At 41.4% G+C, this 22,802-nt stretch overlaps 2 protein-coding genes across 2 annotated transcripts in view; one reads left to right on the top strand and one right to left on the bottom strand.

The window, feature by feature from the left end:
* The window catches only part of LOC138741773 (acylphosphatase-2-like), a 40,647-nt gene extending 35,434 nt beyond the window's left edge, over positions 1-5,213 (bottom strand). The window contains exon 1 of the mRNA XM_069896061.1: positions 5,109-5,213. Coding sequence (XP_069752162.1) covers positions 5,109-5,169 — 61 coding nt within the window. The 5' untranslated portion in view covers positions 5,170-5,213. The remainder of the gene's footprint in view (positions 1-5,108) is intronic.
* Positions 5,214-19,623: 14,410 nt separating this feature from the next.
* LOC138741772 (probable G-protein coupled receptor 75) lies at positions 19,624-21,180 on the top strand. Its single transcript, XM_069896060.1, has one exon. The coding sequence runs from the start codon at positions 19,624-19,626 to the stop codon at positions 21,178-21,180; it is 1,557 nt and encodes a 518-aa protein (XP_069752161.1).
* The last annotated feature ends 1,622 nt before the right edge of the window (positions 21,181-22,802 follow it).

The following is a 22,802-nucleotide window of genomic DNA, read 5'->3' as shown; positions in this document are numbered from 1 at the left end:
TTGTGAAAATGAACTAACACACAAACCACCAGGAGGAACTCAGAGAGTTAAATAAATTCAGTGGGGGAAAAGTTGTCAAGATTCCAGAAGTCATTGGTCTTGATGAAGGCTTCCAGCCTGCAATGTTGACAATTCTTCTCTTCTCTCATTGTTGGAACTTGACCCGCTGAGTTCCTCCAGCAGACTGGGTGGTGCTTCAGATTCTAGTATAACATCTAGAGCTTTTTGTGTTTCTATATTAAAAATATGGACACTTTGATTAGTAGTTTACCAACTTTTTTCCCCCCACTCACATATCACCTTAAGGGATTACTTGAGTAGAAAGTGAGAGTAGAAAGAAAAAAGTTTGAAAGCACGGTTTCATAACTCCAAAGGAAATGGGCCAAAGACAATTTTTCTCAAGCAAAATATTGGATCTGGACCAGTGGTTCTCAACCTTTTTTCCTCACTCACAGACCACCTTAAGTAATCCCGATGCCATAGATCCTGTGCCATTAGTAAGGGATTACTTAAGGTGGTCTGTGAGTGGAAAGAAAAAGTTTGAAAACCACTGGGTTACATAACAAAAGCTTTTTTTCCCCAATCACCAACTGGTACAAATCATCAATGTTCTTGTTATAAATCCAAAGGGATCAACCAATCCGGTAAAATCATGGTATCTGTAGACATGACAACATGTTATCACCAATAATGAAAGGAGTTCTCATCAGATCCCATTTAATGGAGGAAGCTTTAATCTTAATTTGTTAGGGTGATAAAATTGTGAAACATTTTGACAATTAATTCTAATCAGTAGCATGAAGCATTGCCTGCTCCCAGTTCACACAAATAAACCTGCTGTCTTGTACTGCAGATCTGAAGTTAAACCCCTGCACCAATTATTAAGGCACCTTGGGGCAATTTCTGCTGATGGCAAATCTTTGTCTGCCTTACAGTAGACTAAAGGACATTTTGTGAAATACTGTTTTACATTTTCTGTTTAATTACATGACAATAAAAAAAAATCTTGAACGACCAAAGGAACTGCTCACACTAATCATCTGAGACTCTTGTATGTACAAAGCAATATTTATTTGTTTGTACTGATAAAATACTTGTCCTGCATATGTATTGTTTGTGTGTCATGTCTGGTTGTGTGTCTATGTGCTTTGTACCAAGGAGCGGAGAACGTTGTTTCGTCGGGCTGTACTTGTACAATGACAATAAACTTGCTTGAACGTGAACATCTTGTGCCTTATGCAGGTTACCATAGGCAGCGCATGCTTTTCCGATATGTGGCTTGGAGCACCACCAAGAGGACGGAAATACACATTGAATTAAAAACACAACACAGTCCTGAATTGGTACACAAGTGTAAAATTGTTGCTGCCAGAAGCAAACACACTCAAAGACCTAAAATATCAAGTGACAGATTTCCAACTTATGCTGTTGTACTCCATTTTTCCTGAGACAAATTATAACCTATAATAATTTTTATTTAAACATTCAGCATGGGAACAGGTCTTTCTAGCCCATGAGCCCGTGCCGCCCAAATATCCCAATTAACCTAACCCCCATGCATTTTGAAAGGTGGGAAGAAACTGGAACGTCCAAAGGAAACCCACACAGGGAGAACACACAAACTCCTCACAGATTATGACAGATTTGAACCCAGGTTGTTGGTGCTGTAATAGCATTGTAATAATCGCTATGCCAACCATTCAGCTTTTCAAGAAGAAAACAAGCCTTTGCTAGCAAATGATAGAATTAACATGCTTGAGATCCTGGTTGGGGCCTAGAAGTGGAGCTGTAAATTACATGGAACAACATGGTGGCAGAGACAGGTTGAGAGGAACAAAACAAGGCTGTGGTCATCTTTGGTGGTCGAAAGAGCTGGGGGTGGGGGGGCGCAGTGGAAAGTACAGTAGGCGAGGTGTGTGAGAAAGCTTCAGACAACTCCCTTTGGAGAGAGGAAGAAAACGGCTCCAAACCCTGAGAATTTGCAGTGGAGTAGAATAATATAGAACACAAAGATAGTCTTGAGAAAGGATCCTGACCCAAATGTTGACTGACAAGTTTTACCCATGGATTATTTTGCTACCCAGGCAGACTGTGCTAGGTGGTGGGGGTCTTTGATGATTGCTGCTGCCCTTCAAAGGTTAGTTCTCAACGGTGGGGAGGACTTTACTTGTGATGTCCTGGGGTGTTTCCACTATCTTTTGGAGGGCTTTACACTCAGGGGTATTGGTGTCCCAATACCCACCGTGATGCAGCCGGTCAGCACACTTTCCACAACACCTCGTAGAAATTTGCTAGGGTTTCTGGTTTTGTACTTCTCTCCCACCAACTAAATATAAAAAAAAACCATTAAGAAATATTTTATGATTTCAATCCTTGGCCCCATCTCTTAAATGTGCTGCAGACCCCATTAAGAATGACTAGGCTAGGGAATCAGAATTTATTGTCAAGAGCATGTCATGAAATTTGTTGTTTTGTGTCAGCATTACAGTACAAATATTGTTATAAAATGAAACAAAAATAAATAAATTAATGCAAAAATAAGAGAAAGTTCATTGTCCATTCAGAAATCTGATGGCAGAGGGGTAAAAGCTGTTTTTGTGTCACTGGGTATACATCTTCAGGCTCCTGTATCTCCTTCCTGATGGTAGCAGTGAGAAGAGGGTATGGCCAGGGTGGTGAAGGTCCTTGAGGACAGAGGCTGCTTTCTAAAGACTCTGTCTCTTGTAGATGTCCTTAATGGAGTGAAGACTGATGCCGATGATGGCACTGGCTGAATTTATAACTCTCTGTAGTTATTTCTTGTCCTGGTACCTCCATACCAGTTAGTGATGCAACCACAGAATGCTCTCCATGGTACACCTGTAGAAATTTGCAAGAGTCTTTGGTGATATTCTAAATTTCCTCAAATTCCTCATTAAGTACAGCCACTGGTGAGCCTTCTTCGTGACTGCATTGACATGGGAGGCCCCAGGACGGATCTTCAGAGATGCTGACACCCAGGAACTTGAAGTTCTTAACCCTTTCCACTGCTGACCGCACAATGAGAACTGGTTTGTGTTCTCCTGATTTTCCCTTCTTGGTCCACAATCAGCTCCTTGGTTTGTTGCTGGCGCTGAGTGTAAGCTTGTTGTTGTGGTACCACTCAACTAGCTGATCTACCTCCTGCACGCTTCCTCATTGCAATCTGTGATTCTGCCGACAACCATGGTGTCATTGGCAAGTTTGTAGATGGCATTTGTATTGTGCCTGGCCAGACAGTCATGGGTGGATAGCTAGTAGAGCAGTGGGCTAAGTACGCATCCTTGTTAATTGTCAGTGAGGAGAAGACATTGTTTCAGATTTGTACTGACTGTGGTCTTCTGATGAGGAAGTCAATTTGAGATTTGAAGGGAGAGTAATGGGAGGGATATGTGCAAATTTGAGGTAACACATTCACAGGCCTTTTTTGTGAAGAAAATAACAAGAAAGGCAACATCTTGTGAAAGCCCTATAAGCCTTTTTAAAGGCCATCCAGCCTAAAACACCTCCTGAGAAATCCACAAAAAGATCTCATATGAATTTCTGAGACAATTTGTGGCCTGCTTTGGTCAGGTTCTTCCAACTCAACTTGGTCTGGGTCAAAGAGAGTTCCAACCCTATCAAGTAAGATGGACATTCTGGACATGAAAAGAATCCACAAAGTTGTTGCACTCAAGTTCATTGAGCTATTTCCAGCATCTCTGGAACAATGACAGAGAAGAGATGGAAAATCTCGTGGAATGGTGCGAGAATAACAACAGGAGTCCCAACATGGACAAGACGAAGGAGATGTTCGTGGAGTTCAGGAGGTCCAAGAACCACCACCCTTCACTACACATCAACAACTCTGTAGTGGAAAGACCAGAGAGGACCAAGTTCCTCGAAGTCCATTTAGCAAGTCATCTATTGTGGACACACAAAATATCCTCACTTATCAGGAAGGCGCAACAGCAACTGCACTTTCTGAGAAAACTAAAGCGGTCAAGGCTACCAGCCACCATCTATCGAGAGCATCCTGGCTGGCTGCATCGTAGCGTGGTACCATCGCTGAAGAGAATTGCATCGGCAGTCAATCCACAGAACCATAAGAGTGACAGAGCAGATCCCTGGGGTCTTCCTCCCCCTCCTTCGACGTGATTTACCGGAATCGTATTCTGAAGAGGGTGCACAAAATCATCGAGTACCCTTTCCACCCTGCACGCAGCATCTTTCCCATTGGGAAAGAGAAGCAGCTTCTTACAACAAGCAGTGAGAATGCTGAACGACTCAATGAGCTGCTCACTCTAATCCATTTTACATCTATACGTTTGTCCTGTAAATGTTGTCTTTATGTGTGTTGTGTGTGGTTGTGTGTTTGCATGTTTTTGCACCGAGGAATGGAAAATATTTTGTCAGTTTATACTTGATCAATCGGATGATAAATAAACTTGAACTGGACCAGAGTATTTCTTTCTCTCCCGGCTTTGCTGTGCTGCTTACACCAGGGTTACTAGATAGCTACCAGCAGAGGCAGATATTATTCCCCCTCCTGTCTGTGCCCACCTTGGCCAACTTTAGTACTTCCCCAGTTCAGATCAGACAATTCAGCACAGATAATAAGTCAAACATGAGACTTTTTTTTTATACTGTGTTTTGTGGCCTACAGGTGCACTTAACATCATATCGTTAAGGCTACTTCAGGATCATTCATAACAGTTTGCATTTTCAACAGAAAATTATCTGCAATGCAATATAATCTATGGCAAAGGTAACTCTGCGAAAGGGTCTTGACAGAAATATTATAGCACAGCATAACTGAGTAATTGTAAAAATGCAAGAAGCTATTGAATGTTCATCAATATATCAAGATGAGTAAGTTATGAATTATTGAATTTAAATGTTGTCAGGCACTCTCGTCAAAAAGACTTGGAATACACATACATTTCTCAAATCTCTTTCGCCTTTGCTTCTTCTATAGGCAGTTGCCTTTTGTGCAGATCAAGGCAAGTTTTGCTGTGCTATTTTCAGTAGTTGCCCTGAGTCCAGACAGAGAAAGGAAATGAAATAAAATTAAAAAGCAGGAAAGAAGGCTTGTCCTGCGTCGCACCAACCCTGAACATCTCCAAAGATCTCGTAATCCACGGATTTCAGTCCTGTGCTGGAGGAGCTCATCTCTGAAGCTGACGCATACGAGTGAATATGCTGCAATTTGATAGTAGAGCCACTGCTTCTGTCTGTTGCGTCTACAGGATCCGAATGGGAACAAAATCCTTTTGTCAGTCAGAGGGAGCTGAAGGAAACACATAAGCAAAGGGGAGAATGATAATGAGGGTGAAACACATGATGAAGAATCTATACCATATTGTTAGGCCAGTACTGTTTTACATTCTCACATGTCAGCACAATTCTGGATCACGACAATATATTTAATTTGTTCCAGTTTAAGATGATGCATTAAAATCAACAAACAGATTAGTTCACCAACTTAAATGTTATCAATTCAGGTAAAATAAATCACAAGGGAATGTTACACATACATTCATGCCTAACATTTTTGAAATCTCCTGATAATGCATTTTTCTTTTTTTCCCAACAAAATTTCCCATGTATTGTGGTTTAGAAAATGTCATCCTCCTAATTTTATTGCACATAGATTTTTGCTCAAAGTTGATAGCCTTAATAAAATGCAGGATTATCTGAATTTGATATGGTGGTCAGCTGTTAGTGTCGGTCTCCCCTGTTAGAATTGTACTCTCCAAAACCTTGTTTCGCTATGATTTCTTGCATTTGGGCAGCCAGAAATAACAAGCTTATTTCTGAATAGACTTGTAAGGCAATTTGATTTTCCAAATACTGCGTTCCCCAACCTAATAGTGATTGTTTAGCACTGAACAGTCAATTTATTGAGACGATTTATTGACAAACAAAATCAACATAAAAGTCCAATTACTTTCACTTTGTACTTTAAGTCACAAGATATAGGAGCAGAAGTAGGCCCTTTGGCCCATCGAGTCTGCCCCGCCATTCTAATCCATCCACCCATTCAGCCCCATTCCCGTTTTTGTCCCTGCAACTCTTGATGCCCTGACTAATCAATACCGTTCAATCTCTGTCTTAAATGCACCCAGCGACTTTGCTTCTCCAGGCGCCTGTGGCAACAAGTTCCATAGACTCATGATCCTCTGACTAAAGACATTTTTCTGCATCCCTGTTTTAAATTGATGCCTGAAATTATGTTCTCATCTTCGTCGTTTATTGTCATCTGATTGCATGAGTATAACCTGACGCAACAGCATTCTCCAGTCCTAGGTGCAAAACACGCAGACACACAACCAGACAAAAAGCACACACAGACAAACACGCAGACACACAACCAGACAAAAAGCACACACAGACAAACAACACAATGCAGGACAAGTATTCACATATACAAATAAATAAATATTGTTTTGTGAGTAGGAGGATCTCAGGTGGTCAGCGTGAGCAGTTTCTCTGGTTGTTCAGCGTTTTCACTGCCCGAGGGAAGAAGCTGTTGCTTAGTCTGGTGGTGCTGGCTCCGATACTCCATACAGGTATACTCCAGTTTACGAAAGTAGAGCGTCTCTATGAAACCTTTCGTAAGTCAAAATGATGTAAAGCAAAGACCCATTCACTACTATTGAAGGCTGTTTTTGTAAAAGTGAAAACCCATTCAAAATTATTTCGGATAGCGAACACAGGTTTCTTTGTAAAAGCTAATTAAAGTAGGTATTCTAAAGTAGGGTATACCTGTATCTCTTTGCCAATGGGAGCAGCTGAAAGATGCAATGTGCAAGATGCAAGTTGTCCTCAATGATTTTGTACAGTCTCTTCAGACAATGATCTCAGTAGTCACATCGATGGGGGCGGTGGGGAGATATCCAGTTATCCTCTCTACCACTCTTATGGTCTTGTTGATTGACCTCTGATCCATTTTTCTGCTGTGATGCAGCCAGCCAAGATGTTCTCAGAGCTCCTGTAGAAGCCGGTAGCCTTGCCCATTCAGTTTTCTCAGAAGTGCAGTTGCTATTGCACCTTTCTGACAAGTGAGGAGATGTTGAGTGTCCACCATAGGTCACTGGTTAAGTGAACTCAAAAGAACTTCACTCTTCACTCTTTCCACTACAAAGTTGTTGATATGTAGTGAAGGGTGGTCATTCCTGGTCCTCCTGAAATGCACAATCATCTCCTTTGTCTTTCTCGTACAATTTCACTTCTCTCTCTGTGCTGTGACTCATGTTGTTGCTGATCAGGCCAACTTGCTGACACTGTTTGAGCTGGATCTGGCAATGCAGTCGTGGGTCAGTAGCGTGAACAAGAGTGGCCTGAGCACACAGCCCAGAGGTCCACCAGTGCTCAGTTTGAGAGTGCTTGTCATTCTGCTATTGACCCAGAGAGCCAGACAGCCTTTGTGCTAATTGACCACTAGAGGGTGTCAGAGTCAGAATGTCCCACCTTGGGTTAGATACACAAAATGGATGTCCCACAAGGTCATGAGTTAATAATATGTAAGTAATACAAAATAACTCAAGTTTTTTTATCACAATAGAAGAAACATCGCATGGTACCAGAAGTAGGGCATCAGTGAGTATCAGCAGGAGACATGGAAGTGTGAAGCCGCCTGACACTGTGAATTGGACTGGGAATGTCAACCATGAATGGCACTTGTTCAATCAACAATTCATGATATATCTACAAGTCATTGGACTCAATAGCAAACCAGATGCATGGAAGATTGCATTACTACTTACCGTGGTGGGATCTCAAGCACAAGAGGCTTTCAACATTTGTCTTTGCTGAGGCAAATGACATGGGAAAGTTTGACAAGGTTATCAAGATCTTTGATGGACACAGCTCACCAAAGAAAAAATGAAACGTTCGAGAGGTACATGTTTTGCAGGCAGAGAGCTTTGATACTTTTTTAATGGGCTTGAAATTGAAAGCAAGAACATGGAATTTTGGGTTCGGAATCTCTGACAAGAAAGTGCGAAAGAGGTTGCTACGAGAGATGGAGCTGTGAAGATATACCATGCCAGTGAATTAGTTCTGCAGTACGCATAAAAGTTTAGTGAGAGTACAAGGGCCAATGAAGGCAAAAGCACAGCCGTAGCCACAGTGACTATACACGCACATAAACAGAGAACGAGACAGGGGAACAACAAAAATATGGAAAGACATTCAATTGTCAACAATGTGACATTGAACATGCACCAAAACAATGCTCAACCTATGGAAAAGTCTGCAACAAGTGCAAAGGACAGAATCACTATGCAAAGCAATGTTTTACCAAAGGGAAACAAAATAGAAGTGAAAGTGTGCACACTATAGAAGAAACTACCCTCAGTGATGCATTCTTCGTGGACATGGCAGCGCAGAAAGGTTTCAAACGAACAGACACTGAACATCCAAGCATGAAAAGAGTTGAACAGAACAAGTGGACGGTACCATTGAAAATGGAGCAGATATTCCTTTCAAGCTGGACACGGGCAAAGGCCAATTTGATCTGTGAGCACATCATCAGGGCAATGAAGATAAAACCACACATCCATCCAAATTCTGTTCAGCTCAAGGCCTGCAATGCACTCAAAAGGCACATGTAGACACAAGGTGAAAGTTAAAGGTAAAGAGCACCACCTCATGTTTGCAGTAGTCCCAAATAAACATGGGTCACTGCTTGGTGACAAAGCGTGTGAAAACGTAGGCCTAGTCAAGAGGGTATACCACATTAACAGCGCCAATGCACAGAACAGTGTAGAGGAAATACTGGATCAATTTCCAAACATCTTCAAGGGGTTTAGTGTTCTACCATTTACCTATAAGATACAGTTAAGGGAGGATGCACAGCCAGTAGTGCATGCTCCTAGGCAGCTTCCAGCTGCTCAAGACAAGCTCAAGCAGAAACTTGACTGAATGGCATCACTAGGGGTCATAAAGAAAGTGGAGGAGCCCACAGAATGGGTAAATACAATGATGTGAAATTCAATGAGGGAGAATTGGGATGACTGAAGACCTAACTACAGAATGAATGCTTTTGACGTTCTTTGGCCCATCCAGAAAGACAAAAGTATCTACGAATGCTTCAAAAGATGGAATAGGTGCTGCACTCCTTCGGGCTGCGGGAGAAGATTGGAGGCCAGTTGCACACACATCAAGGACGTTGACCACATCTAAATGTTGATATATCCAGATAGAGAAAGAGTATCTAGGTCTGGTCTAGGGACTCGAGAAATTCCACAGCTATGCGTATGATCTACCAACATTCATGGCAAAGACAGACTACAAGCCATTAATAGCCTTAATCAAGAAAAACCTCAGTGAGATGTTGCCACAAATCCAAAGACTGATGTTGAATTTACAACATTACGACTTTAAATTGGTGCACACACCAGGGGAATTTATTGTGCTGGCTGATGCGCTGTCCAGGACAACATGCAGAGTGAAGCACACAATAAGAGTTCCACAGAAGCAGATGTGAATCTCCACGTGTACCTGATCACTGGATCTCTTCCCCTATATGTCATGAAAACCAAGCAGATTGCAGCTGAAAAAGGACATAGTTCTACAGAAGGTCATCAAGAATCTGAATGAAGCAATCTTCATTCAGAGGTAAATGTCAGCAACACTCAAACATTGGAGCAGAGCTGAGTGTTGTCAATGGGCTTCTACTCAGACAGAGCAGAATTGTCATTCCTCAATCACTGCCACAAGAGATGTTGAAAAGGCTTCATGAAGGGCACCTTGGAATGGAAAAATGCAACAGAAGGGCCAAAACTGGCATTTATTGGCCAGGGATAAATGCTGACAGTGACAGTTTGGTCTCAAGCTGTGAGACCTTGTTTGAAACATCACACAAAGCAGCCAAAGGAGCCCATGACCATAAATGACTTACCAGAAGAACCATGGCAGAAAGTTGGGACTGATCTATTCCACCTGGATAGAAAGAATTACCTGCTGTTATTGACTATCTATCATACTATCCTGAGATGGCACTGCTTCCCAACATGTCTGCTGCCTGTATGAAGTTGATACATGATACATGAAGTTGATCTTTGCAAGACATGGAGTTGCTCAAATCGTCTATAGTAGAGTATAATCTTAGACATATGACTTCAAGTCCTTTGCAACCCCAATCAAATGGTAAAGCCAAGGAGTTCACAGTTACACAGCTGCTCAAGAAAGCGCAAGACAGTGGCTCAGATCCTATCTAGCTCTGTTGAGTTACCGAGCTTCATGTCACCTGCTGAGCTCCTGATGGGATGTAGACCATGTACCACATTTCCCTACTCTGTAGGCCCAAACAAGAAGAGATGTCAAACAGAAACTAAAACGTCTACAAAGGAGGCAATAAGCAAGCTACGACAAGTCAGCAAGAAGCTTAGGACCACTGGCACAACACGACACAGTGAGACTCAGAGATTCCACACCTGGGACAAAAAGATTACTGTTTTTGAGGAAATAAATCCAAGATCCTACACTGTCAGAACAGAGGATGGTCAAATGCTGAGGAGGAATTGAAACTGTCTGCTGAAAATGCAAGTGAAGTTGCAAGAACAAACAAATACAGAAGATCTAGCCTGCATAGCAATAGAGGTAACACCACCAGTGCTGGACAGTAGTGGAGCCAACACATGCGTTAAGATGATCCACACGCATTATCAAAGCACCTGACAGACTGAATCTCTAAAAGAAAAAAAACTGCACACTTAAAAGCTTTGTGCTGTTGATGTTTGTGTTTATGTGTGTGATTAACTTTAAATTGATATTAATTAATAAATAAAAATATTAATACAACTCAATTTGTTTGATTGAAAATGTGGGGTACCTTGGATAGAATGATAATAATTTAAGTGTTAGGTATCTTTTAACATATATCTTATGTATTTTGTATTTTTCATGTGAAATTTCAATGTTAATTAAAATACTGAAAAAGAAAAAAAATTAAATTGAAATTAATACTGTATTATTGTGTAATGTCACTAGATTTAACATTTTAAGGAAAGGGGATGTGGTGATTGCGAGTTGGTGATCCTCCTGCCCACTAGAGGGTGTCAGAGACGAAATGTCCCACCTCAGTTTAGATGCACAAAATAAGTTGATAATAAAATATAAGTAATTCAAAAGAACCCAAGTTTCTTTATCACAATAGAAGAAACATCACAGTGTTTCTATCAGGAAGTCCTGAATCCAGTTAGAGAGAGGTGTGTTGAGTCCCTGTGAGGACAGCTTCTCCAGCAGCCTCTAGGGAATGACTGCATTAAATGCTGAGCTAAAGTCAATGAACAGCAGCCTTGTCTTTACCACTTACTTTCCATTGCAGCTGTTCAGGTCAAATAGTTTTGTGTTACAAAATAGCACTTCATCCATTTTTTTATTCTTTGATTAATTAAATGATAGCCAACCAGACTGCATCTGATTTTTCACTCAACGTTTTACTTAAATCCAAAAATCTGATGTAATGACTCAATGGAAGCTGTAGCCAATCAGTATTACCAGTTAGAACCCTATCATTGTGTGTTACTTGAAATGTATAAATGGAAGTTATAAACAAAAAAGATCATTCATGTCATTCCATTCTTCCACCTAGTACTATGGTTGATATTGCAGCTGTGCACACAGCATTATAGTTATGCTTCAGGTCAAACAATTCATTAAAATGGAAGGAAACAAACCTGAAATAGAACATTACAACAAATTACAGGCCCTTTGGCCCACCATGTCCTGAGAGATAAAAATCTACTCAAAAACAAAATCTTTTCACTATTTTACACCCATTACTATCTATTTTTCTTGTATCCATGTGCCCGTCTTAGAGTCTTTTAAATGTCCTTATTGTACCAACCTCCACCACCACACCTGACAATGCACTTTCAGTGTTAAAAAATACCTATCCCTGAAATCTCCCCTAAACGTTCCTCTACTCATCTTGTACGAATATCATCTGGTGTTTGTACTTTGTTAATACTTTTGTTTAGACTTTTCTTCTCTACATATGGCATGTCCACTGAGGACTTCCACCATTTTCTGCTTTTATCTCACAACTTCTGCTTGAGCTAGATTTAATTAGCCATGCTGTTAAGTCATTATTTTAAGGAAATTTTATTACAGAAAATATCAGAATGTATATTCCTTTCACTCCAACAAGTCAGCTCCAACGAATGACGCCATGAACAATTCCCCAATCTGCAATTTTTTTTAAAGTCACTTTCTTTGTCTTCTTCCCTTCAGTCTCCTCTTTCATAAGGGGTGTCACAACTTTGTCTCCAGCATTTTTCAATTAATTTTGACAAACAACACGGCAACAGGCCTTTCCAACCCATGAGTACATGCTGCCCAATTACACCCAATTAAACCTCAACTCTCATACCTTTTGAAGGATGGGAGGAAACTGGACAGCCAGGAGGAGACCCACGCAGACACGGGGAGCACGTACAAACTCCTTACAGACAGTGTGGGTTTCGAACCCGGGTCGCTGGCTCTATTGTAGCATTGCACTAACTGCTACACTAACCATGCTTCCTTATTTACAGGGTTTAATCTTTTCATCTAATCACTCCACAATTCTTCCATTCTTCAGATTGTTAAAACAGCTGTGATATGGCTTTTGAAACAAAAATATAACCCAAGCTTGTTATAGTTAGCTTTTATTTTAGAGATAGCCCATGCCACCCAATTACATGCATGTGACCAATTAACCTACTAACCCAGTAGGTCATTGGAATGTGGAAGCTTGAGTCTCCAGAAGAAACCCACCCAGTTACAGGGAGAAAGTGCAGTATGTGCTATAATAGCATTGTGCTAATTGCTACGCTAACTGTGCTGTCATAATGGTTACAGTTCAGGTAAACCCTATCTCCCCAAAAGTTTCTTGTACTCCTTGCCCACCCTGTGCATCCTTTCCAAAACAAAATGGGGTTGCCAGCCATTGTAATTCACTCAATTCTTCTGCATCACAGTGTAGTATGGCTGCTGCAGAGAAATGGATCAGAGGTCGATCCACAGGACTATAAAAGTGGCAGAGAGGATCACTGGGTCTCCCCCCCCCAACCATTGATGTGATCTATCGGGATCGTTTTCTGAAGAGGCCATGCAAAATCATCAAGGACCCTTTCCGCCCTGCGCATGGCATCTTTCAGATGCTCTTGTCGGGGAAGAGATCCAGGAGGATCAGAGCCAGCACCACCAGACTGAGCAACAGCTTCTTCTCACGGGCAGTGAGAATCTGAATAACCAAAGGAACTGCTCACACTCACAATCTGAGACTCTCATATTTACGAAACTATATTCATTGATTTATTTGTATATACTTGTCCTGCATATGTATTGTTTGTTATACGTGTTATGTCTACATCTTTTGCACCGAGGACTGGAGAACGATGGGTCATCGTGTTGTAAAAACACAATGCTGGAGAAACTCAGCAGGTCAAACAGTGTCCTTTATATATCAAGGGCTCAAGCATGAAATGTTGGTTCTGTATCTTTATCTTTGCTATATAAAGGACACTGTTTGACCTGGTGTCTCCAGCTTTGAGTCTTTACTTCAATGACAGGGTCTGCAGACCTTTTGTGCTTAATTTGTCGGGTTGCACTTGTGCAATAAGAGATGACAATAAACTTGACGAAACCTATTTCTTAAGCTGCAGTTATTCTGCTTGATCATAACCTTATTGTTAACAAATTGATCATCGATAAGATACTTTTGTAAAGCCACAGAAATGCTAGAGGAACTCAGCAGATCTCACAGTGTCCATAGGAGGTAAAGATAAATGTTTCGGGCCAGAGCCCTTCATCAAGGTATGAGCAGGAAGGCAACTGATTAAAAAAGGCTGGAGGAGAAGGGAAGAAAAGGCCAAAGGAGGAGTACAGGCCAACAGACCAATTGGACCTGGATAGGAGAACAAGAGAGGAGAGGTAGGTTTCCCTATACCCATTTCTCCTTTCCTCTAGCTTGTCTCTCTCTTTCCTTTCTCCTCTGTGTCCTTTCCTCCAGCTCTTCATTCACAGAGCCACCCACCTTCCCCGATCAAGACCACTGTTGTCTTCCTATCCCGTCCAATAATCACCTTTTGCCTGTTGGCCTGTGCTCCTCTCCCAGCCTTTTAATTCAGGTGCCTGGCTGCTTTTTGCTCTAACCTTGAAGGGTTCAAGCCCGAAACGTTGGTTATGGACACTGCGACACCTGCTGAGTTCCTCCAGCATTTTTGCGTATTTACTGCAATCACAGCGTCTGCAGATTTTCATGTTTCACCTGCTGTTTTATAGTATTTCAGAAATGTTTCTAAGAAATCACAGCAGCCAGTAATTGCTTGGTTCTCCAGTCCTGAAGCTCATTCTGAAGGGTTTATGACTCTTTCACAGTACGTCTTCCACACCTTCGCATTTTGTGTCTTAGCCATTATTAACTGAGGTGACATAGAACTGAGATACATTTGGATCTCAGAACGTGCAGATTCAGAGGTTATTTAAAATAATCTTTCAAATGATGGGATTCAAGATAAAAATGAATATTGCATCTGATCACTTGTATTGAAAGAGTAAATATACTGTATGACCAACGGGCAGGTTAATCAGTCTGTACCAATCTGCCCATAAATGCATCACGGGCTCAGCTTGGAAGCAAAATACATTTCTAATTCGTACGTACTTGTAGTTTCCATGGTAACACTCCTTAGAAACCAGAGATTGCTCCAGACTGCAGCAATACAAAGAGACCGCAATCAATGTATGTTCAGTACTGAATAAACTAAATAATTTTCTTTATGTTAACATTCAAGTTTTCCATGTGGGTGTGTTTCTGGTCACCATTTAATGCAACATTACCGTCTTCTTGTCAAGCCTGAAAATTTCTGATTCCCTTAGTCATCAATGTGAAAGGCTGTAGTCCAGGTACCTAGCCTGAATGCCAACTGATTTTCTCGTCTCGTGGAGATTTCGCAATCATCGAAGGAAAATGTGACTTTATGATCAAAAGCAAACGTGGTATGTACTGGTTCTTAATTTATTTCTGAATAATAATTATGTTAGTAAGATTTTTTTTAATGCAAACGTCTAAAGTATCAATTTAAGTACCTTGCTTCGAAAAATCTGTGAGAAATGACCTAATTGATCATTTGTTTTCTTCTAAATGTAATACAAAATATTATTGATATCTAGTTCAGTACAACATTGAGCAGGTTACATTTGACATTATGTTTGGAATTAAATACATAAGCTTTCAGGCACGCAGCATGCAAGTTGTATACATGTGTCTGTATTAACCTGCAGTGCATAACAGAAAGACTGGCAGGAAATGTGCAAGGAAGACATTTCAGATCCGATGATGGCAATTATGTTGCTACTATTATGCAAATACCTCTGTGCCGCCCAATTAACCTACACCCCCAGAACATACACGTGGGCCAAAATGGCCTGTGACCATGTTGTATGTCTCAATGTAAAAATTAAAAGGTTGGCCACCCCTGAATTAAAGCAGCAAAAAGGTTGATTATAGATACAGCTGCTTCTAGTAACATCCCTGTAAATGTCAACGACAAGTTCTAGGATTAGCATGCAAAGTTCTTTGAGAGTCTCTCTCACTGGACTCCTGCTTCTCTCACAAGATCTATGATCTTGTTACCATCTGCCTGACTTTGGAACTCCTGAAGAAGATTCAGATTTCAGATTTATCGTCAGAGTACATACATGGCATCCCATAGAGCCCCGAGCTTCCTTTCCCTGCAGGCACGGCAGAATTACCACTAACGGGTAGTGCAAAAAATAAACTGTACATTGAGTAAACAAGTAGGGCGCAGGCCCAAAACATTAACTGTCTTTTAACATTCTATGGATGTTGTGTGACCTGCTGAATTTGTCCAGCACTTTTGTGTACTGCACTAATATATCTAAAAGAGAATTCAGATGAATCTTCCATACAGAGTAAGGGACCTTCAGGACTTGATCTGATAGACATGGTTCAGTCCATTAAAATATATTTGGATGAATATCCAAGGGAAAAAGAAATACAAGGATGCACTGATAGGAGAGCAAAAGTGAAAGAAGCATTGATACTTGCACGAGTCTGTTGGAGTTATCTGTGCTTAAAAAAGACCGTAGACCATAAGACATAGGAGCAGAAATAGGGTATTCAGCCCATCGAGTCTGTTTTACCATTTAATCCATTCTCCCACTCAGCCCTACTCCCCGGACTTCTCCCCATAACCTCTAATGCCCTGGCTCATCAATTTCCAATGACAGTCTCTACAACAAATTCCACAGATTTATTGCCCTCTGGCTAAAGAAATTTTGCCTCATCTCTGACCTAAGCGGATGACCTCCAATCCTGAAGTTGCTCCCTCTTGTTCTGGACTCTCCAACCATGGGAAACAACCTTCCTGCATCTACTCTGACCATGCCTTTCAACATTTGAAATATTTCAATGAGGTCCATGCTCATTCTCTTAAATTCCAACAAGTACAGGCCAAGAGCCATCAAACATTCCTCATACGGTGATCCTTTTATTCCTGGAATCATTCTTGTGAACCTCTTCTGAATCCTCTCTAACATCAGGACATCCTTTCTTAAATGAGGAGCCCAAACCTGCTCACAATACTATGTGACGCCTCAATAGTGCCTTATAAAGCCTCAACATCACATTCCTGCTCTTACATTCTATTCCTCTTGAAATAACTGCCAACAATGCATTTGCCTTCTTCACCACTGACTCAACCAGCAAGTTTACCTACAGGCTATCCTGACGAGGCCTTCCAGATCCCACGGCATCTGGGAATTTTCACTTTTCTCCTCATTTAGAAAATAGTCTGCCCGTTTATTTTTTCTACTGAAGTGCATGACCATATACTTTCCGACATTGTATTTCATTTGCCACTGATCTGCCCTTTCTCGTAATCTAGTGGTTCTTTCCACTTACATACCACTTGAAGTAATCCCTTACTATCCACAGATCACCTATGGCATTACTAACCTCTGTGGTTAGTAAGGGATTACTTCAGGTGGTTATGTGAGTGGAAGAAAAAAGGTTGAGAACTGTGGTGAAACCATTATTGTATACATCTGCATGCCATATGTAAATCTCATGACCTTTCCTCATTGACCCTGCTCTCACTGGCCAGCTTGTGACCCCTTCCCCCCTTCTTCCCCATAAAGGCGGTCATACCACAAGCCTACCCCCAGTTTGAGTCCGGGTCAGTGTGAGCGACCAACACAGGGATGCTGTCATTCTCTTGTAAATAAAAGCCTTCAGTCTTGGCAACTTCAGTCTTTGTGTAATTACATCAAGAACCACTGTCCTACACAGTGTTAAGTTCTGCAGCCTTCCTGTTTCCTCAACACTATCTGCTCCTCCACCTACCTTTGTATCATCTGCAAAGCTGGCCACAAGCGATTTATTCCATAATCTAAATCATTAATAAATGGTGCAGTTGGTGTAGCGGTTAACACAATGTCTTTACAGCACCAGCGATTGGAACTGGGGTACGAATCCAGTAATGTCTGTAAGGAGTTTGTAAGTTCTCCCTGTGTCTGTGTGGGTTTTCCCCAGGGGCTCCGGTTTCCTCCTACCGTTCAAAATGTATTGGGGTGCAGGTTAATTGGGTGTAAATTGGGCTGCATGGATTTGTGGGATGAAATGGCCTGTTACCATGTCTAAATTTTTGAAAAAAATTAATTTAAATTAAAAAAAGCCTTGTGAATTGGAAGAGGCCTGTATGTCTAAATTTTAAGAAGAAAGTTTTCAAATGGCACAGGTTGTCATCCTGTGCTGCTTTGAACGGACTCCCAGTTCGATGTTTGCAGACCACAGTGTGAGAGTATTATCAGACTGTCACTGCAGGACGAGGATAGCCCAGTGCATCTGGGAGAGAGAAAGCCATTACTGAAAAAAAGACATTTTTATCTTTGAATCAATATTTGCAGTCCACATCATTCCAGAGTGAATCATCTTTTCATTTCACTTGCTTTGTCAACTTCTGGAAAAGCTATATTCTATATATCTGATAGGTTAATATATATGAAAGATTTAGAACTATTTTTGCTGTCTAAAATATCCAGGATAATTTTCAAGGGACATACTCCTTAAATTTACACAAGCCTTCCACAGTTGGAAATAGTTTTGTCCAAAGGATGGTAGAAATTCTTGTAAATGCCAATTGATATTGGGTGAAATATTTATTTCTAAATGTAAAATTTTTAACATTTGTGTAATTACATCAATGACACACAGCACGGTAACAGGCCATTTCAGCCCACGACATCATTCAGCCCAATTTACACCCAATTAACCTCCAACCCCCTACCCCCGTACATTTCGAATGGTGGGAGGAAACTGGAGCACCCGGACGAATCCCACCCGGACACTCACAGGGAGAACATATTAACTCATTACAAACAGCACCAGATTCAAACCCTGGTTACAATTGGTGGCAGTGTCGCAGCTTTGTGCTAACCTCTACGCTAACCATTCCACGTCAGCTTGAATCTGAAACTGATGAGCAAAACATGATGTGAGAGAAAAACATAAAAAATATTTCTTGAACTCTACCTGGGCAGTGAAAATAGAGTCAATTGGTGTTTTCAAAGGAAAAAATTAGAGAGAAAAAAAAAGACAGGGGTGCAGGGGAAAAAAAATCCAAGATAGCAGGAAAGACCTGATTGCTTCACAAAGAGCTCACATCGATTCTGAGCTTTCTCCCAAGTCATAACAACTTGATATCATAAGAGGTTTTTGTTTTCCAAAGATAAGCTCAAATTTCAGATTTATTGTCAGACACTACAACCCTGAAATTCTATTTCCTGCAGGCGAGGCACTGAGCTGAAAAATGTTAAACTACCTCAATATATTTGGTGCTGCCCCTGTTCAGACGTAAGCCATGTATTTATGTGGCTTGTCCAGATGAATATCTGGTCAACAGTGAGTCCCAGGATGTTAATGTCAGAGCATTTGGTAATGGTAGTGCCATAAAATATCAGGAATAAGTAGACTCTCTTACAAAAAAAAAACGTTGGAGGGAATCAGCAGGTCAAGCATTATCTGTTCAGGGAGGGGACGCTGAGGGTGGCAGAGGAAAGTGGTTGGGAGCAAAATGGTTAGCACAGGGCCGCATGGTTGGCTTAGCAGTTCACACCATGCTGCTACAGCACCAGAAACCCGGCTTCTAATCCAACCCTGAAAGGAGATTGTACGTTTTCCCTGTGTCTGCATGGGTTTCCTCCGGGTGCTCCATTTCCCTCCTCCCCCTCCCCCTCCCCCTCCCACCCCCAAGTCAACTGGATGTAATTGAGCAGCATGGGCTTGTGGGATGGAAGGGTCTATTACCATGCTGTATGTCTAATTTTAGATTGGTGGGTTACTTGGCCATTGCAAATTTTCCACAGTATGCAAGTGGTAGAAGCCAAGGGAGTTGAGATTATAAGAATAAAATGGGTTTTCTGCAAGTAAGTGCTTGATGGTTGGACTCATTGGGTTAAGGGGCCTGCTTCTGCACTCAACGACTTTATTAATGTATTTATTTCTTAATTCAGGAATCAGAACACTTCTCAAAACTGCCATTATTAAACATGCACTCTACATGAATGGATACCAAGCCCTCTTTTGAAGAAGAAAATCTCCTTTTCAAGATGAACACAAGTCTGGAATGTATTTTCCCTGTGCTCGCAAACTGCTCCCCAGGCAAGAATCAAACTGAGGTGCAAACAGCCATTCACAGAGCCACGCTGGCCACATGCATCCTTCTGCTTATCCTGGTGTTCTGCCTGGGCTCCTATGGGAATCTAATTGTCTTTTCATCCTTCTTCAATCCAACTTCCAGGAAATTTCGGACCCATTTTGATTTCATGATCCTGAACCTGTCTTTTTGTGATCTCTTCATCTGCCTCGTGACAGCCCCCATGTTTGGCTTTGTAATGTTTTCTAATAGCGGGGATAGTATGTCTGATACTTTCTGCTTCACCTTCCACCTCACAAGTGCAGGATTTATTATAATGTCTTTGAAAACGGTGGCTGTTATAGCTGTTCACCGTCTGCGTATGGTGCTGGGACAACAGACAAACCACTCCTCCTCGTTTATTTGTAGACTCCTTTTTACAATCGTCTTGTGGGTCATTAGTTTCACCTTAGCCACCCTAGCAGCCATGCCTAAGTACCACAGCTCCAGGATCTGCGTTCCATTACTAGGACTGATCAACGAGGATGGCAAAGCCATTTTATACACTTATGTGGTGGACTTTACGCTTTGCGTGGGCATTGTTGCAATTTCTTATGCAATGATTGCACAAACGCTGCATAAAAATGCACAGATGCACAGGTGCCCTGTAATGACTGTGGTTGACCCCAAAAAGCCAGACTGTTTTACCGCTCCTGAAGGATCAGGGCCTTCTTTATACAGAAAACAGAAATTTAACAAAGCTCCCCACGTGCAGATACATCTGCATGCCCCTGAGCAGAGTAAAAACATTGTTTCATCCAATAAAAAACTGGAAAAAACAGTGAATCTTTCAGCTGTTAAGGATTCCAAAGCAGTGGTGACTTGTGTTATGACACTACTGTCAGTAGTGTGTTGTCTACCACTCGGTATAGCACTGGTACATGATGCCTTATCTTCCAAAAGCAGTTTTATTATTTACCAGTTTGAGCTCTGTGGGTTAACCTTGGTATTTTTTAGGTCAGGCCTCAACCCGTTCATCTACTCTCGTAACAACTCCGGCCTCCGCAAGAAGGTCGCTTGGTGTACGCACCTCATAACCCTGTTGCTGTGCTGCAAGCAGAAAACACGGTTGAAAGCAGTCGGCGATGGCAGCCTGGTTGCAAACAGGAACAAGTCTTCTCACCATGATACCAACTCAGCATATATTCTCTCTCCCAAACCGCAGAAAAAGCTTGTTGACCAGGCTTGTGGTCCAAGTCATTCCAAGGATGCCTTTGCCTCGGTTGAAGCCCAGCAAAAAGCGCAAAGCTCCTCAACGCCCATTAACACTAGAATAGAGCCCTATTACAGTATCTACAACACCAGTGCCCTCCAGGAAAACAGCACACCTGCAAGCCTGCAGCCCAAGAGACATACCTTTGAGTCAGCTCAATGCTATACTGGAATGTACTACCACATCTCAAAAACATCAGATTTCATTCAGGACTATGACTGCACTTCTGCCAAGCACATTCCTATTCCATCCGTCTAAATCAAAAACAGGATTGAGCGTAATACTGGTGGCACAAATGCTTTTGCTTGAAATCAGACTACCCACCCCCCCCCCTCCACCCGCCATTAATAATTATCAGCAATACAAGCAAAGTCCGAAAATCTGGAATGCTCATGGAATGGGTCGGTCTGGATTTTCCAGATTTTCAGGCAGTACTTTTAAAATTCTAATTTATGGCGGAATAAAGAAGAGATGAACATGTAAATTTTGATTGTTTATATTCATTAGCAAATACAGCAAGATTCATTTATCAAAATGAGCAATTTTAAAGAAAAATAAAGTCAACACTTGACAAAAATGTAAACATTAAATTTTTCTCTACCAAAAAAAAGACAATGCTTGAAATTATGTTTAAAAATTAACATTGCAAAGAAAGATAGTCTGCAAATTAATTTCTTTGTGATAAGATTACCTGTATTTAGCGTGGTCGCTTGTTGCCGCTGTGCATCTGTGGTGCTTACGAAGGCAAGCGTGCACACAAAAGCCTGCTGAATTTTAAAAGTTTGAGAGTTTTCAAAAAGTCCAGAATCTCGGGTGGTTCGGATTTATGGCATCCAGAGTTTAGGTCTTCTACTGTATACAAAAATACTGCCGATCGTGGGGCACTATACTGTTAAAATATTAGCTAACAACGAATATTGGTTATTATCTAACAATCCAAGCATGGTTTTTGAATGCTTCCCTGCAAGATGACATGGATATATGCTGCAAAATGTATAACTGTGCACCCAAACTGTGAAAAAACACAGGCCATTGTTGCTGGTAGAGAGACTGATGCACATTAAACAGGCAGATGGAACAGATCCATTCTACATAAATTACATCTCCAACATGACTTGCAGAGGCAAGGTATTTCAGCTAAAAGGTTAAACAGGGTCGCTCTCATTGCCTGATACTAAGAGGAGTTGATAGAGACGCACAAGATCATGATTGATTCAAAGGGGATAATTTGAGAAAAGCCTTATTAGTGTATGGTTCAAGGTCCATGGGACACAGAATGAAAGTAATGACAAATGGTACATGTGGGAATGTGATGAGGTTTTTTAAAAAAATACATAAAGTGTGTTTGTGTTGAGAAAGAGTATCAGGTTCACAGAGAGATGAGTCTGGATACAAGTGTTACAATTTCATGTACCTTTTATTATCACATGGGAAACGGGAGAAAGTTAAACGGTACTCGACACTATTTCACTTAAGAGACAATAGACATTCACCTCAGACTTCGATTGGACTCCGACAACAGAAAACCTATATTCAACACGCTCGCACACTGAAAACAGGGACTCTTACACACACCCGATTCCCTGACTAATGGGGGTGCAGCTCCCTGCAAGTATTAATCTATTGCAATACTATGGTTCAGCTTCAGTGTAGTGCACACCTTACTCACGACACTTCCAGTGATGTCTGCAGTAACGACCTGGTATGGAGCCGTGTCTGGGTCTTGGATCACCAGGCAGTGAGAAAGAATGTGCTGTGCGTTGGTATTATATACAGTGCTAATCTGAGCTTGTAGCCAATAATGACCCTAGGTGATTTAAATTGGCTAACAGCAAGGTGTGGTCAGAGTCCAATCTTGATTGACAGGTAATGTGACCTCC

Source organism: Narcine bancroftii, chromosome 8, assembly GCF_036971445.1.
Source record: "Narcine bancroftii isolate sNarBan1 chromosome 8, sNarBan1.hap1, whole genome shotgun sequence".
In the NCBI taxonomy this organism is placed as follows: domain Eukaryota; kingdom Metazoa; phylum Chordata; class Chondrichthyes; order Torpediniformes; family Narcinidae; genus Narcine; species Narcine bancroftii.
This window is presented reverse-complemented; position numbering and strand designations above follow the sequence as displayed.

Excerpts from the sequence above, each read along its gene's own strand:
- LOC138741772 (XM_069896060.1), top strand. The coding sequence starts at position 19,624 with ATGAACACAAGTCTGGAATGTATTTTCCCTGTGCTCGCAAACTGCTCC.